The 14,717-nt window shown below is 37.3% G+C and overlaps 1 protein-coding gene across 1 annotated transcript in view; it reads right to left on the bottom strand.

Moving 5' to 3' along the window:
* LOC126175107 (kelch-like protein 12) overlaps nucleotides 1-7,759 on the bottom strand; it is a 75,377-nt gene extending 67,618 nt beyond the window's left edge. The window contains exons 1-4 of the mRNA XM_049921661.1: nucleotides 7,710-7,759; nucleotides 7,399-7,628; nucleotides 7,190-7,312; nucleotides 2,418-2,719 (exon numbers count right to left, since the gene is read on the bottom strand). Of these exons, the coding sequence (XP_049777618.1) occupies nucleotides 2,418-2,719; nucleotides 7,190-7,312; nucleotides 7,399-7,584 (611 nt within the window). The 5' untranslated portion in view covers nucleotides 7,585-7,628; nucleotides 7,710-7,759. The remainder of the gene's footprint in view (nucleotides 1-2,417; nucleotides 2,720-7,189; nucleotides 7,313-7,398; nucleotides 7,629-7,709) is intronic.
* Nucleotides 7,760-14,717: the final 6,958 nt, after the last annotated feature.

Genomic DNA, 14,717 nt, shown 5'->3' with positions numbered 1-14,717 from the left:
TACAAACTAAGAACGTTGAACTCAAGAAGGATTCATCAGAATTAGCTATCAACATGCAAGGGATGTAAAACGAGAAGCAAGTAGATACCAAGAAATATGTTACTTCACAACAGAAAAGATATAGGTAAAGAGGGAGAGATGGAGGAGGGGGGGGGGGGGAGGGGAGTAGAAAGGATAACAAGGTTTTGGTAGGAGAAGAAAATGCAATCCATGGCACTACATAGGACTTCATGGAAGAAGAACAAGAAGAGGTGGATCTATCTGCCCCTGAAGAAAGAATTATTTTATAAATTAACTGTTGGCAACAAAATTCCCAGAACCAATTTCCAACTGAAACTGAAGTAAGTTCAAGTTAATCTAGAGTGGTGGTGACCACACAAGCAAAGAAGATGATCCCTCTAAAGATTGCGGAAACCTCCAATGCCATTCCATAAACTTCGATAACAAAATTCTCTATGAGAATATAAAAGACTATGGTATTACTATTCAAGTTTCTTCTCGATTTCAAATATTTCACACAAAATCAATAACAAGGGCAAACTTTTTGCCAAGTAGTCTCTTTATGAAAGATAATCATCCCTTTAAACAATAAAGCCTGTGGGAATGCTGCCATGCATCTCATGCTGGCAAATGACAGTGATAAAAGAAAAAGTAATAACTGGCGTGCAATACACGTAACAGCAAAAGAGTTAAGGTGGAAAATAGACTTTCATTATTCCACCAATACATATTGTGTTGAAAGTCAGTTTTTAGCTTATGAAATCATCGAACCTCAAAAACCCAAATCATACACTGCACAGAGTCTAACAGTTGTCAAGCAGTGTCACACTGACAGCTCTTCAGTGTATCAATTAGCATTATGTTTCAAAGTACGTTGCACCTAAATTTTTAATTACTTATTAACAGCTCATTCTTGAATTATAGTGGAATGGTGTAAATACACAAAAATACCAAATCAAAGAGTGGAGGAGGTAAGAATTACAGTGTCGACATATTATCCCACAACCTCCTCCCTCTTTATTGAAAAGCTGGATAAAGAGAAATGAAAACAACAATGCTTACATACTAAGATATTTGCGAAAGTATATTAGATGTGCCTGACAGTTATTTCTTACGAGTAAAATCAGTTTATAACTAAATAAGTACTACAAAAACAATCCCTGTCTATGAACTTTTCACCATTAAAAAAGAAATTTATTTTTATATCTTTTATTGTTGGCTTGTGTACAACAGTTAATTTGTAACCAACTGATTTCTCACAAATAACATTACAGGATAAGTATATTGGCATACACAAAATTACAATGAATACTACATCACAACTATTCCTCTCAAAATAGCTGAAAAATAATTAGTCATAAGCATGAACAACGGGAGTAGTTTTGTGAAGAGGCTCATACATGAAAGAATAGAAAGGTATTCGTTAGAAACTATGAAATATTAACAAAGGTAATGAAGTCCAGTAAGAAGGACGAGCTGTCATTCCTCTGAAATACTAAATCAATAGTGAAAAATGAATACAAAATAGTGACAAATAAGCACAATGAACATAGCTGTATCGCAATTAAAATGAAAAAGATTACATAAAATAAGGGAAAGGCAAACACGTACCTAAAGCATATTAGCATGTGCTGCATGGTAACATGTAACAGCAAACACAGCAAGGCCAGTGTGTGTGTGTGTGTGTGTGTGTGTGTGTGTGTGTGTGTGTGTGCGCGCTATTTATTGATGGAAAAAGAGCTAGTGTGAATGCTGTTTTCTGTTACATGTTAACTTGCAACATGCATTGATCTGCTGTAGGTAAGTTGTTGCCCTCCCCTTATTTTATGTACTGTTTTGTCTGGGAACTTACTAAAAATTAAAATAAAGAGAAAGAAAAGGGATGGAAGGAGGGGAGGAGCAGAGAGAGAGAGAGAGAGAGAGAGAGAGAGAGAGAGAGAGAGAGAGAGAGTGAGTTTATTAACACCAGCAAAATAGGATATGAGTTAATAATATGCAATTTAATTACAATAAACACTATCGAAAAGTTCTCTTACTGAATCTATGCTTTGCTAGCACATAATGTAGATATTAATAAAGGTAATCGGTAAACAGTCAATTTGCCATCAACTCCCATGGAAATCATTCTGGGACTGCATCGAAAGGGGATGCTATATACCACTGGACTTAATCCAGTTTGTAGAATCACAAAAGCAGTCAGTCTGCCCCCAACTCCATCCATGAACAAAATGAGAAAAACAATTTAATACATGATACAATTAAAAAAAAAAAAATCCACTGCACACTTCACAGCAATTCGTGGAAGAGAGCAGTAGAACAAATGGCAGCATATAATTTAATATCTCTGACATGCAATTTAACTTTCACGTTTCCCACTGAAACACTAAACTGGCTTTGAGGGAATCCACAGCACTTACTTGAGCGTATAGTTGTAAGCTTTTTCCTGCAGCTCTGTGCATGCATGAGTTTCTGCAAAGCAGTGTATTCCTACACAGTTCGTTGTGTCCATGTGGCTTTCAAGATACTGACATGCAGCGTCACGGACTGGGAGGACCTGGAGCAAGTTGGCAGCGGCGAGCAGAGACTGGACGTTGTTGCGTGTGACTGTGACAGAACTAGTGTATGCGTAGTCCAGCAGCAGTGCCATTGTGGATGGCTCCACACCATTCACCACCACAACAGACTGCTTTGACTCTGCCAGTGTTGTGGTAAACATAGCCTGCATAAATAAATCTCTCAATAGTACATCAACAATACAAGAAGGAAAAATCTACTCCACACATTTCATGTGGACTAAATGCAAAACTTAATTTGTTCACCAAACTAGTTCATCTTCCACTTATTAAAATGGAATCAATACCATCTCTTGCACTGGGCCTACCTTTGCATTACACTACATGAATCATGTTCCATGGGTCCTGCAGAGAGTAGTTTCCGGGATGTGGAAAGAAAACTTAGGATCATTTAAGCACAATACAATGAAATGGCTTAAAATTATGAAATATTATTATGTCACGATACTAATATTAATTGTAAAATAATCCTAAACAATTTTAAGAGTTTTTGTGAAGATATTCTTAATGGAGTAAGAGTTGCTCAACGAAGTTTCTAATTTAGTCAAACTCCAATATATTAGCAACAAGACACGTAATATTTTCTAGCACATTGTGTGTGTGTAGGGGGGGGGGGGGGGGGGGTCCACTTAACCAAACGCTGGTCACCTTCCAGGAATTCCAAACTGGTCTCACCATCCTTCCTCAGATCGTTTCCTAAGAACACCAACCTTTCACCAGAAGAAAGGACAGCCACACACAGCCTCTAAACGGATCATGACCTAATGATCGAACCTGCAGACAAATGTTGTGCTGAATCTCAGTGACTACCTGGAGAAAGGCCTCTGCCAATTGTTTGACTCCACCTACAAACTTTGCCAGAGCGATCCCATCCCAGATGTCCAACATAGCCTCCAATCCCAGCTGAAAGCCTTAGGCCCTTCCCATAACACCCCCTGAATCTGCTTCCTCCTCACCCCTACGACACTCTGCACACCAACCTTCTACATCCTCCCAACAATCCTGGACACCCAACTGCAGAGAGAGAAAGAAAGCTTTTGAAGTCTGGGTTGAGACATACCCTTCTGTGTAAACTACTAACATGAAACAAGAACACATTAATCAGATTACTAAAACAAAGTATCAAATATTTTATGGTACTTGCCTATATTTACTCACACACAGCTTATAGACCACTCTTTAAAAATGTGGATATCCTCTCACTTCCATGTATCTATTTGCACTGTATGATAACTTTATGTTAAAGAAATATGGAGTGGAAAAATCTAATCTAATAAAATGAAAATATTCACCCCCTCCCCCCCCCCCCCCCCACACACACACAGACAACAACAAGGAAACATAATATTTTTATGCATAGGCACTGAATGCTTAACCTAATTTTTTTTTTTTTAAAGGGACCCTAGATTACGAGAACATTATTTATATTAAGCTCGCCTAGAAATTAAATCAATAAATGACCTGCCAAGCCTCAAGCCATCTTCTGAGGGATATTTGACTTTCCACTTTGATTAGATTAGATTAGATTTACTTTCATTCCAATTGATCCGTAGTGAGGAGGTCCTCCAGGATGTGGAACATGTCAGAAAAACAACAATACATGACAAATATTTACAACTAAAACAAATAAGCTAATGTACCATTCCACAGGTCCCAAGTGGAATGATCGTCATATTTTAATGAACACTAGTAGTCATTTTACAAATACTAATGCACTGAATTTAAAATAAAAAAGTTTTTTTATTTATTTATAAGGTAATAAACATGTAATACAGCTACTGAAATACTTATTTACAATGAACACATTACTGCACTGAAATGGTGCAGAAGTTAGATTATACTTACACACACACACACACACACACACACACACACACAAATTTTCAGTGAACACATTACTGCACTGAAATTGTGCAGAAGTTATGTTTTACTTATATACAAATCAGTTGGTTTTACTAAGAAATTCATCAATGGAGTAGAAGGAGTTGGCCACCAATAAATCCTTTAGGCTTCTCTTAAACTGAATTTCATTGGTTGTTAAGCTTTTTATGGCTGCTGGCAAGTTATTGAAAATGTGTGTTCCTGAATAATGCACACCTTTTTGTACAAGACTAAGTGACTTTAAATCCTTGTGAAGATTATTCTTATTTCTAGTATTGATTCCATGAATTGAGCTGTTGGTTTGAAAAAGTGATATATTTTTAATGACAAATTCCATTAAGGAAAAAATATATTGGGAAGCTGTAGTTAGTATCCCTAGTTCCCTAAACAGGCTTCTGCAGGATGTTCTTGAGTTCACACCACATATAATTCTTACTGCACGTTTTTGTGCCCGGAAAACTTTAGCTTGGCTTGATGAATTACCCCAAAAAATAATCCCATATGACATTATGGAATGAAAGTAAGCATAGTATGCCAGATTTTTCATTTTTATATCCCCTATGTCTGACAAAATTCGCATTGCAAACAGAGATTTGTTAAGACGCTTCAGCAGTTCTGTGGTGTGCTCCTCCCAGTTGAATTTATTATCAAGCTGTAATCCCAAGAATTTAACACTGTCCACTTCTTCTATCTTCTTGTCATTGTATGTTAGACATATACTCTTGGGACACCCCTTACAAGTTCTGAACTGCATGTAGTGTGTTTTTTCAAAGTTTAGTGACAAAGAATTGGCTAGGAACCAGTGATTAATGTCCACAAATATTTTATTGGCTGATCTTTCTAAGACTACACTTGATTTGCTATTTATTGCAATGTTTGTATCATCGGCAAACAAAACAAACTTGGCATCTGGTAATGTTACTGATGAAAGGTCATTGATACACACAAGGAAAAGTAAGGGCCCCAAAATGGAACCATGTGGGACCCCACATGTAATTAGCTCCCAGTTGGATGATGCCTGATAACTTGATACATGTCTCTTTCCTAATAACACCCTTTGTTTCCTGCCAGAGATATAAGATTTGAACCATTTTGCAGCATTTCCTGTTACACTACAATATTCTAGTTTACTTAAAAGGATATTGTGATTTACACAGTCAAATGCCTTTGACAGATCACAAAATATACCAGTTGCCTGCAATTTTTTGTCTAATGAATTAAGTACATTTTCACTGTAAGTGTAGATAGCCTTCTCAATATCAGAACCTTTTAGAAATCCAAACTGTGACTTTGACAGTATGTTATTTGAGATAAGATGGTTATACAGACGACTGTACATTACTTTTTCGAAAATTTTTGAGAATGCTGGCAACAGTGAAATTGGACGGAAATTTGATGCTACTTCTTTATCTCCCTTCTTAAACAGTGGCTTAACTTCAGCATATTTCAGCCATTCAGGAAATATTCCACTGATAAACGACTGGTTACACAGATAGCTTAATATGTTACTTAGCTCAGAATCACATTCTTTAACTTTGTTGATATTTCATCATACCCACTAGATGTTTTTGATTTTAAAGATTTTATGATGGACATTATTTCTGTTGGGGTAGTGAGGGTCAAATTCATATTATGGAAGTTACTTGAAATGTCTGGTCTAAGGTAATCCATAGCAGCATCTACCGAACCTGACAACCCCATCTTTTCAGTAACAGTTATAAAATGTTTGTTAAAAAGTTCTGCAACACTATACACATCTGTCACCAATGCATCATTTACTCTTAATGCTATTTGTTCCTCTTCATGTCTGGTTCTACCGGTCTCCTCCTTCACTATATCCCATATTGTCTTTATTTTGTTATCTGATATGACTATCTTTTCCTTGTAATATATTTGCTTTGACATCTGTATTACAGTCTTTAATATTTTGCAGTATTTCTTATAATGTGCTATAGCATCAACATTGGAAATGTTTCGGATTGACAGATACAGTTTTCTTTTGGTTTTACAAGATACCCCTATTCCTCGAGTAATCCATGGCTTCTTTGTAGACTTTGCTCTAACCTTGGTAAGTTTTGGGGGAAAGCAGTGTTCGAATAAGGTAAGCACTTTATTAGCAAAAATGTTATATTTTTCATTCATGCCATGTCTTTTATAGCTAGCATTAGTTCCTTCAGAAAGTACACTAAATACTTGTATCTGTGCCTTGGCTATATACTATATAAACATTACTGGCTCTTAGGTAGCTTAAATGATTTACCACGTAAATGTTACTGTAATATAAATACCAATCCACTTGTACAGATGCCTTTATGGTCTTTCTGCTTTTGCAATATATTCTCTTTCCTGATGTGCAATGTATACTATATTTACAACTACTTAGCGCAATGTTAAATTTTATTACACACTTACTTACCCTGTATCACAATGTACCATTTGTGTACTACGTGATTACCTTCACCATTAAAATTAATCTAATCTATGGAAAAAGATTTTTACTTTCTTAACATCGAATCCATTGATAATAGTTATCAGTGGCTGCCAATTCTGCCCAATAAACAACTACGCAAGTTATAAAGGGAGAAAAAACAAGGAAGATGTTGTCATCTCAGGTACAAGAAGTTCGCAATACGACTGCAAACTAGTAACAAACAACGTGTACAGACACTACTGTAGGTTATTATTATAAAATTTTCTAATCTTATTTATACAAACTACAAGTTACGCCGGCTTACCTTAAAATACGGACTGAACGACGCCAAAACATTTCTGTGCGCTGGGAACTTTACACCATCAACTGAAAGGCTAACGTCGCAGAAATATCCCTCATTCCTTAAATCATTTAAACCAAGAAGTACCTAGACACAATTACAAACGTCACTCCACCATAAGAAACAAAATCGCTGCATGCTTTCAATAAATAAGTATAATCAAATGGTTATACCTCTTGAGAATGAGAGGTTTCCACGAACTTATATTCGTCTGCTCCTGGTCCGTCAGAATTGTCAGCTGTTGACGTACTGTCACTGTCAGAACTGGGCTTCCTTTGTCTATTATTGTAAGGCAAACGATTTGTCGGAATAGTACCGTCGCCTCCTACGGCTGGTTGGCCTATTGGTACTAATAACATGCTGTGGAACGCCTACATTCGTTGTCTGAGTCCTACTGCTGTCACTGTAACCATTGTCTTTATATAAAAGTGACATCAAATATAGATTGTTGATATCGATTAATAATGTGAGCTTAATTCATTACTTGTGTCTGGCAGAAAGCAGCCTGCAGAACTAAAAAAAAAAAAAAAAAAAAATTACATCAACACAACTCTCATTTTATTCAATGCTCGACCCACCCTCCACTTACGCTCAAAGATATAAGGTATGCGGGTTACAACAAACCGGTAAAAACACGGACTTGTCAGAGACTTTACATCAACCATCTCTCTGGGTCTCTGCGTTCAATCATGGCCACCTCTATTACAGGCGAACGTGGTTCAATGATAACGGAAAATCACATTCTGTGACTCACAGTACGTTATACCGAATAGCCAGACGTAAGGAATGAGCCGAATTTATTATACTTAAACATTCAGCTCTCGCGCATCGTTACGATAGCGCAGAAACCACAATTAAGCGTCACACAAGGAAGTCCTGATTACAGCAAATCCAGAGTATACTTTGCAAGTACCGGTAAAATGCATTAAAAAAGATTATTTTCTATATTGTATCAATCATAAATAGCAAATTGTAGAAAAGCCTAGATATTCTACAGTGATTAAGTAAATAAAAATTATAGTATGAAAAATTTTACACTGTAAGAGTAATCTCAGCAGTTCTTTAAGCAACAGCATACGCTGTTATACTGTTCCTGGGTTTCTTTTGAGAACAATAGGTTGTCTATACGTCTGCTTTCGGTAACTAGGTCCAACAATTTAGTTTTAACATTGTATATATTCGTCCACGCAGTTTTTCTTCTCCTGTTGTCCACATAGGAAAAATAATGTAACTATCTACTGAAGTACCTAACTCATTTATGTGAGACATTATCGTCAAGTCGATGATCATGCTATTATGGTAATGGGATAATTCGTTTTTATATTGGGTACGTATATTCCTTAGTTATATAAGTGCTACAAGTTACCAAGTTGAAATCAGTCAATAACAGAAGCAGTTGGGAGAAGCAAAATTTTCTCTGGAAAGTAATAATAAAGTAATTTCTATCAAGTACTTCACAAAATTGGGAAGCTGGAGAAACAGTTATACATGGTAATTATCGCTCTTAGACCAAAGAAAAATTGAAGCACAGTAATGGTTGTCCTTTTTTCGACTTACGTAATACCTGATGGTCCCCTGGTATGTATTTATTTCAATTTTATTAGTCCATCTCTTCGTTTCCCCTCTCTCTGTCCAACTTCTCTGCCCCCTCTCTGTTCACCCCCTTCTCTCCATTTTCCTCTATCTGCCTCCTCCACCCCTCCCACTCTCTGTCCATCTCGTCCCACCACTCCCTCTCTTTGCTCACTTCCTTCTACCTCTCTCTCTACCCGTCTGCTCCTTCCCTCACAACTTGTGACCTAAGTGCCATACAATGATATAATTTTGTAGGTACATTCAGCTACATATGTGGTAACTGTCTGTTAAATGAGTTGCAAATAGAATTAGTAACAAAGAAGTAAGAATTTCTAGCATCATGATGTTATGCATGATTTACTGCACTGACAGCAAAAATGCAGTAAGTGATAAAGTTTTCTCCTTGCATATACTGAGGGGGTTGCCAGTGAGAAAAAAATTCATCCAGGTTTAAAATTATTTGTGAAGTTGTTACAAGTCATTAAATGCATTTGTTCTGGATTCAAATCTGGATATTTGCACATCATTCCCTAAATTTTTTTTCAGCCCCACCATTACTCCTTTGATAGGCAGGTAGTTGTTACCACCATTCCCATTCTTTCCAGACAGTAAGAGATATGTGTTAAGTTTCCATCAAATCAGCCCAGTGGTTTCAGAGGAGATGTTTAACATAACTACACTCATGCTCATAAATTAAGGATAATTGCAGAATATGGTGCCACACAACGTGGCACTACACAAAACTGGCGTTAATAGCATAGGCACATAGGGAACACACACAACACAGATCTGTAAGTCAACGGTATTGGTGATAAGTTGAGAAAACTGTCCCAAAACACATGTGCTACAAAACGCCATTGTTTCCTGCGCATGTATCCCGACATCAATATGGGATATGATCACCATGCACACAACCACAAACCGCACAATGGGTTGGCATAGTCTGGAACAGGTGGTCGAGCAGCTGCTAGGGTATAGTCTCCCATTCTTGCACCAGCTTTTGAAGTGTCCTAGGGGTTTGAAGACGTGCAGTGATACATCGACCAAGAGTATCCCAGACGTGCTCGATGGGGTTTAGATCTGGAGGACAGGCAGGCCACTTCGTTCACCTGATATCTTCTGATTTAAGCTACTCCTTCACGATGACAGCTCAGTGGGGCCATGCGTTATCATCCATCAGGAGGAAGGTGGGACCCACTGCAGCCTTGAAAAGATGGACTGATGCAAAATGATGCCCCGATACACCTGATCTGTTACAGTTCCTCTGTCAAAGACATGCAGGGGTACGAGAACCAATCATAATCCCATTCCACATCATCAAATCGCGACCTCCACACAGGTCCATTTCAAGGGCATTAAGGGGTTGGTATCTGGTTCTTGGTTCACGCCATATGATTTGTTACAGTTCCTCTGTCAAAGACATGCAGGGGTACGTGCACCAATCATAATCCCATTCCACATCAGCAAATCACGACCTCCACACAGGTCCTTTTCAAGGACATTAAGGGGTTGGTATCTGGTTCTTGGTTCACGCCATATGAAAACCCGACGAGAATCACTGTTCAGACTATACCTGGACTCGTCCGTGAACATAACCTGGGAGCACTGTTCCAATGACCATGTACTGTGTTCTTGACATCAGGCCTTTTGGGCTCTCCTGTGACCAGGGATCAGTGGAATGCACCTTGCAGGCCTCCGGGCGCATATACCATGTCTGTTCAGTCGTCTGTAGGCTGTGTGTCTGGTGACAAATGTTCCAGTGGCTGCGGGCACTGATGGTGAGATATCGGTCTTCTTGTGGTGTTGTACACTGTGGACGTCCCGTATTTTAGCGCCTGGACACGTTTCCTGTCTGCTGGAATCGATGCCATGATCTTGAGATCACACTTTGTGCACACGGAGGGCCCGTGCTATGACCTGCTGCGTTTGACCAGCCTCCAGTCGCCCTAGTATTGTACCCCTCATAACGTCATCAATATGTGTTCTTTGAGCCATTTTCAACGCACAGTCACCATTAGCATGTCTAGCAGTGTCTGAACACTTACTCGTTGCACTGTACTCCGACATGCACCAACACACCTCTGCGTATGTGGGCTGCTGCCAGCGCCACCGCGCGACGACCGCAGGTCAAATGCACCGCATTGTTATACCCTGAGGTGATTTAAACCCGCAAACCACCCACCAGAGTGTTGTTTCACCATGTATCAGCATTATCCTCAATTTATGAGCATGAGGGTAAATACATATATACATTTATGTAATATCTCTTAATATCTTTTTTTTCATTATCTGATCTTGATGAAATGTAGCCTATATGTCACTAATTACACTGACACAACAAGTGAAAACGCCACAAAAATCCGTCTAGTATTTTTTGAGATTATCATGTTAAGATAGACAAGGAAGTATTAGTGAAACTTTATATTACAATGTCTTTTCTTCCCTGGTCCAATTTTGATTAATTACAGTCTGTACAATGCCCCTAACTATGTTCAAGTTACTTGCAAATACCCTGTAAAAACTCCTCTAATAATTTTAGGGATTAGTACATTCAGTGAAAAGTACATCAACATAATGGTTTTACAGATTTATTGTACATATAGCCAGATGAAGATTTATGAGCATAATTATAGCTTTTGAACTGTAATGGTATATGTCCAATAAGGTTCGTATATATATATATATATATATATATATATATATATATATGATGACATTGTAATTCTGTCAGAGACAGCAAAGGACTTGGAAGAGCATTTGAACGGAATGGATGGTGTCTTGAAGGGAGGATATAAGATGAACATCAACAAAAGCAAAACAAGGATAATGGAATGTAGTCAAATTAAGTTGGGTGATGTTGAGGGTATTAGATTAGGAAATGAGACACTTAAAGTAGTAAAGGAGTTTTGCTATTTGGGGAGCAAAATAACTGATGATGGTCGAAGTAGAGAGGATATACAATGTAGACTGGCAATGGCAAGGAAAGCGTTTCTGAAGAAGAGAAATTTGTTAACATCGAGTATAGATTTAAGTGTCAGGAAGTCATTTCTGAAAGTATTTGTATGGAGTGTAGCCATGTATGGAAGTGAAACATGGACGGTAAATAGTTTGGACAAGAAGAGAATAGAAGCTTTCGAAATGTGGTGCTACAGAAGAATGCTGGAGATTAGATAGGTAGATCACATAACTAATGAGGAAGTATTGAATAGGATTGGGGAGAAGAGAAGTTTGTGGCACAACTTGACCAGAAAAAGGGATCGGCTGGTAGGACATGTTCTGAGGCATCAAGGGATCACAAATTTAGTATTGGAGTGCAGCGTGGAGGGTAAAAATCGTAGGGGGAGACCAAGAGATGAATACACTAAGCAGATTCAGAAGGATGTAGGTTGCAGTAGGTACTGGGAGATGAAGAAGCTTGCACAGGATAGAGTAGCATGGAGAGCTGCATCAAACCAGTCTCAGGACTGAAGACCACAACAACAACATATATGTATATATCTGTGTGTGTGTGTGTGTATGTCTGTGTTTCTGTGTGTGTGTATGTATGTATGTACGTATATGTATATATAATGGTGATGTAATCAAAACCTCTATCTCTCTAAAATGTTGTCTAACTTAAGTTGGAACGATCACATAGCTAGTTCTGTGGGTAGAGCAAACCAAAGACTATGATTCATTGGCAGAACACTAAGAAAATGCAAGAGATCTATTGAAAAGACTGCCCACAGTACATGTGTATGGTGTACTGCTGTGTGGCACAGGATCTGCATCACATAGGATTGAGGGAGACATCGAAAACAATTCAAAGAAGGGCAGCACGTTTTGTACTGTTGCAAAATAGGGGAGAGAGTGCCACATGTATAATATATGAATTGAGGTGGCAATCATTAAAACAAAGGCATTTTCGTTGTGGCAGGATTTTCTCATGAAATTTCAATCACCAGCTTCTCCTCAGAGTATTAAAATATTTAGTTGGCGCCTACCCATGTAGAGAGGAATGATCATCATAATAAAATAAGAGAGATCTGAGCTCACACAGAAATATTTAAGCATTCCTTTCTCCTGTGCACTGTTTGAGGGTTGGTTGGCAGAGAAATAGCTGGAAGGTGTTTCGATGATCCCTCTGCCATGCACATAATTGTGAACTGCAGAGTGTTGATGTAGATGTAGATGCAGATGTATGTTTATTCAGTAAAAATTTTCTTTCTAAAACAACAGCAGATAACAAAGTTAATGTGTTGTTTTGTTTGTGTCTGTGACAACCAGTAATGTCTCTGTCAACATTACTGAAACTAATTGTTTACTTAGTCCCAGAAAGAGTTTCTTCTAATTCGTATTGTCATCATGCAAAGCAGCTTAAAATTTGATAGATTCTGCCCTACTTGCTAACCTCTGTCAACAAGGCACAAAAAATAATAAAAATTAGAATCATTATAACTTCAATACTGCACCTCGGAAACTGGAGGAGATTAAATGTTTCTAATAACATTTTCTAAATCTCGGATCTGTACATTGGCACATTACTTGAATGTCTACTTTGTGACATGTAATGAAAGCAATGTAGAGTTTTTTAATGAAGAAAATTTACTAGAAATTTGTATTATTAACTGTATATCACACTTATTGCTATTGTCAGTAATTACAGATTGAAATGAGGAGAAATTGATGTTTTGGATTGAAAACAATATTTTCATTTATTATGTAGATCACAAATAAAAATCTGGGTAAGTGTACATAGGATTTGCACACTGAGAGATCTGTACAAACTTAATTGTTTATATAGGCAGCCCAGCCACACTGAGAATCGAGAAGCTGAACGATTTTTTACTTTTATCAATATCAATACTGGCATGATATCAGTCTCAGGAAATCCCAGACTTTTGAGAATGTGTTGATTTTAAGTTTACATTTTTTGTGTAATTTCACACTTTCTTTTGTAGCTTTTTATTTATTTTATTTAATTTGGAGTCATTAATATGACATATTAATATGGTATGCTAACTGGCAATTGCAAACTGAATTCGCCTGTTCTTGTCCCTGTTGCAATTACTGGTTAAGATTTGATGGAAATCTCCAGAGAAGAATATGGTACAGCAAGTCATAGGGCTACTGCTGTTATGGCAATGGAATGCCTCAAAGAATATTTTATAGGATATCAGAACCTCCTCCCAAAGGTGGAAGTGTAGTCCTGCATGAATTATGAGTATTACTTTGCTGTGAAACATTGCAGATGCTGTATATGTCACAGTCAATATGAAGTTGGTAACATGCAATGTGTTCATTTCCCTATAAAATGAGAAACCGTGCATTAACATACATAACAGAGAAAATTACTCAGTTGAGTACACTATAAATTGATAGGTCAAATGAAAAGCCCAAAATAGATAACAGAGAAGAACTATGTGATGTAATTACTATATAGGAAAATTTTCATTGTAATGCAAATGTAAGACATTGAACTTCAATGTACCTTTATATGTAAAGTCTGTACAGAAGGCAAACTTAATTATGACTGTTATTCCAACACTGAAGGAGAGATAAATAGGACTTAGATAAAGTAAAAAGAAAAAAATGATACAATTTTATAATGTATATCTGTAAATAGTTTCAAAAAGAGTTAGAAAGTGATTTTGGCAGTGAAGTGTAGGCTTTGTAGCAGAGTTTCAAATATGAGTGCAGTTAAGTGTGTGGTGTACACCAATGGAACAGCAACCAGAACTAATGAAAATGTATGAATTTTCTACCTAATAAATAATCAAAAGACATTTTATACAGGAATTGCTCCCCTATAAAAACAAAAAACTGTTCAAAAAAACAATAACCTTTGTGTAGTCTCAAGTATTTTATAATTGTTCTTTGTATATTTTGTGTCTGTAGAATTCAGGTTTTAACTTTCACTATGGGTAGCACATGACAA

The sequence above is a fragment of the Schistocerca cancellata genome, chromosome 3 (assembly GCF_023864275.1).
Source record: "Schistocerca cancellata isolate TAMUIC-IGC-003103 chromosome 3, iqSchCanc2.1, whole genome shotgun sequence".
Lineage (NCBI taxonomy): Eukaryota > Metazoa > Arthropoda > Insecta > Orthoptera > Acrididae > Schistocerca > Schistocerca cancellata.
This window is presented reverse-complemented; position numbering and strand designations above follow the sequence as displayed.